Consider the following 1,797-nt stretch of genomic DNA (forward strand, 5'->3'; position numbering starts at 1 on the left):
CCCCTTTTGCACTTTTTACCCTTTTTGTGATATTTTCTTTTGGTATTTGTGCTGTCAGATATCTTGCACAACAACAGTAGACCAACACCTACCTCACAACACACAGAGATATTAACAAGAAAAGGGAAATCTTGAAATTTCTCATCTTTTAGGGTTTTGAAAGCTGAAAAGAAACCCTATTTGCTTTGATTCTATCCATCTTTCTTTACATACTTGGTAAGATTTCTCTGGGTTTTGCTTGTTTTTGCTCTACCAAAATGGGTTTTACTGGGATTGGTCTTCTTAATCCATTTCTGGGTTTTGATTCATTGATTACAACGCTCTTTTTATGGAAAAAATCCCCAATTATTTTGGTCAATTTCTAGTCTTTTTCTATCTCCCCCTGGTTTTCTTCTGATTCTTGTCATAGTTTTACTGGAAATTCCATCTGGGATTCAACAAAGTTTTCGTTTTTTCTTCTAACTTCATCTTCTACACTTCCTTTTTTACTGTTTCTTGATATTTATTCTACAGACATATCTCCAAGGTCCTTGAATTCTTCAAATTTTGTTTGAATCATAGATTCAGAAACCCTTTTTCAATCTTGTTTCTGGGCTTGTTGAATGATGTTTCTATTGCTGAAAACCTTTTTGTGTTTCCTAGATTGTTCTTGATTTGAGCCTTACCAAATACTGTTGTAGAACATGTTTAGAATCAATAGGTTTCCTGCTTTTTGGTGAAATGGTGAAGATTTCTAATCCCTATTCTGTTTCTGGTTCATCTTGTTTGATGCAGATTGCTTCATCTTAGAAGAAGGGTCATCCAAGTTTCCAGCTTTTCTAGATCTTGTTCATATAGGAATCTAACTGTTTTTAGAAGATTTCATGAATTCAACCATCTAGAAAGAGATCAAGAATCTTGTTTTGGAGGGGTTTTCAAGAAAATGGGTTACAGTTGTGATTACTGTCGTGAGGCAAGATCGATGGTCTATTGTCGATCGGATGAGGCCTATTTGTGTTTATCGTGTGACCGAAATGTTCATTCTGCAAATGCCCTCTCGAAACGCCATTCTAGAACGCTGGTTTGCGATAGGTGCAATTCGCAACCGGCGGTTGTTAGATGTGTTGATGAAAAGCTATCGCTTTGTCAGAATTGTGATTGGGAGGGTCACAATGTGTCGAATTCCGCTATTAGTAGGCATAGTAGGCAGACTCTGAATTGCTATTCTGGCTGCCCTTCGGCTGTAGAGCTGTCTTCTATTTGGTCGTTTATGTCGGATTCTCCGTCTGTTATCGATTCCACTTGTGAGCAGGGAATCGGGTTAATGAGCATTGCTGATAAAGATCGAGATTTATCCGTGGAGGATATGCGGGAAGGATTGAAGTCAAATGTTTGGATGAGTTCTTCGCTTGTTCAATCTGGCAACAGACCGATGAATGTAGTTCAGCAAGCGGATCCGAAAGATTGTTCTACATCTAAGGTAAATTTGAGTTGGGTTTTTTCAGTTTCAGCAGTTTATGAATTCAATATCGGTAACAAAATACACCAGGTTCAAATGAATACCGTAAATATTTGAGAACGTGGAACCAACTATTCTTGCTTTATTCACGACGAATTTATTGATAGATGTTCATGATGACTAATACACATTATGATAATAAATGACATTCATGATGAATAACAGGGTTATTCATGATGAATAAGAATCACATCCTACTGATATTGAAGTTCATGATGACTAATATACATCATGAAAATAAATGACATTCATGATGAATAACAGGGTTATTCATGATGAATAAGAATCACATCCTACTG

The 1,797-nt window shown here is 36.6% G+C and overlaps 1 protein-coding gene across 1 annotated transcript; it reads left to right on the forward strand.

Annotated features, from left to right (window-relative positions):
- Window positions 1–65: 65 nt before the first annotated feature.
- On the forward strand, window positions 66–1,511 carry LOC112505452 (zinc finger protein CONSTANS-LIKE 10-like; the record flags this gene model as incomplete). The annotated part of the gene is made up of 2 exons (XM_025109359.1): window positions 66–216; window positions 775–1,511. A coding segment is annotated over exon 2 (589 nt), but the record flags the coding sequence as incomplete, so codon positions are not given.
- Window positions 1,512–1,797: the final 286 nt, after the last annotated feature.

This window comes from Cynara cardunculus, unplaced genomic scaffold, assembly GCF_001531365.2.
Source record: "Cynara cardunculus var. scolymus isolate 2C unplaced genomic scaffold, CcrdV1 Un_Scaffold_11176, whole genome shotgun sequence".
Lineage (NCBI taxonomy): Eukaryota > Viridiplantae > Streptophyta > Magnoliopsida > Asterales > Asteraceae > Cynara > Cynara cardunculus.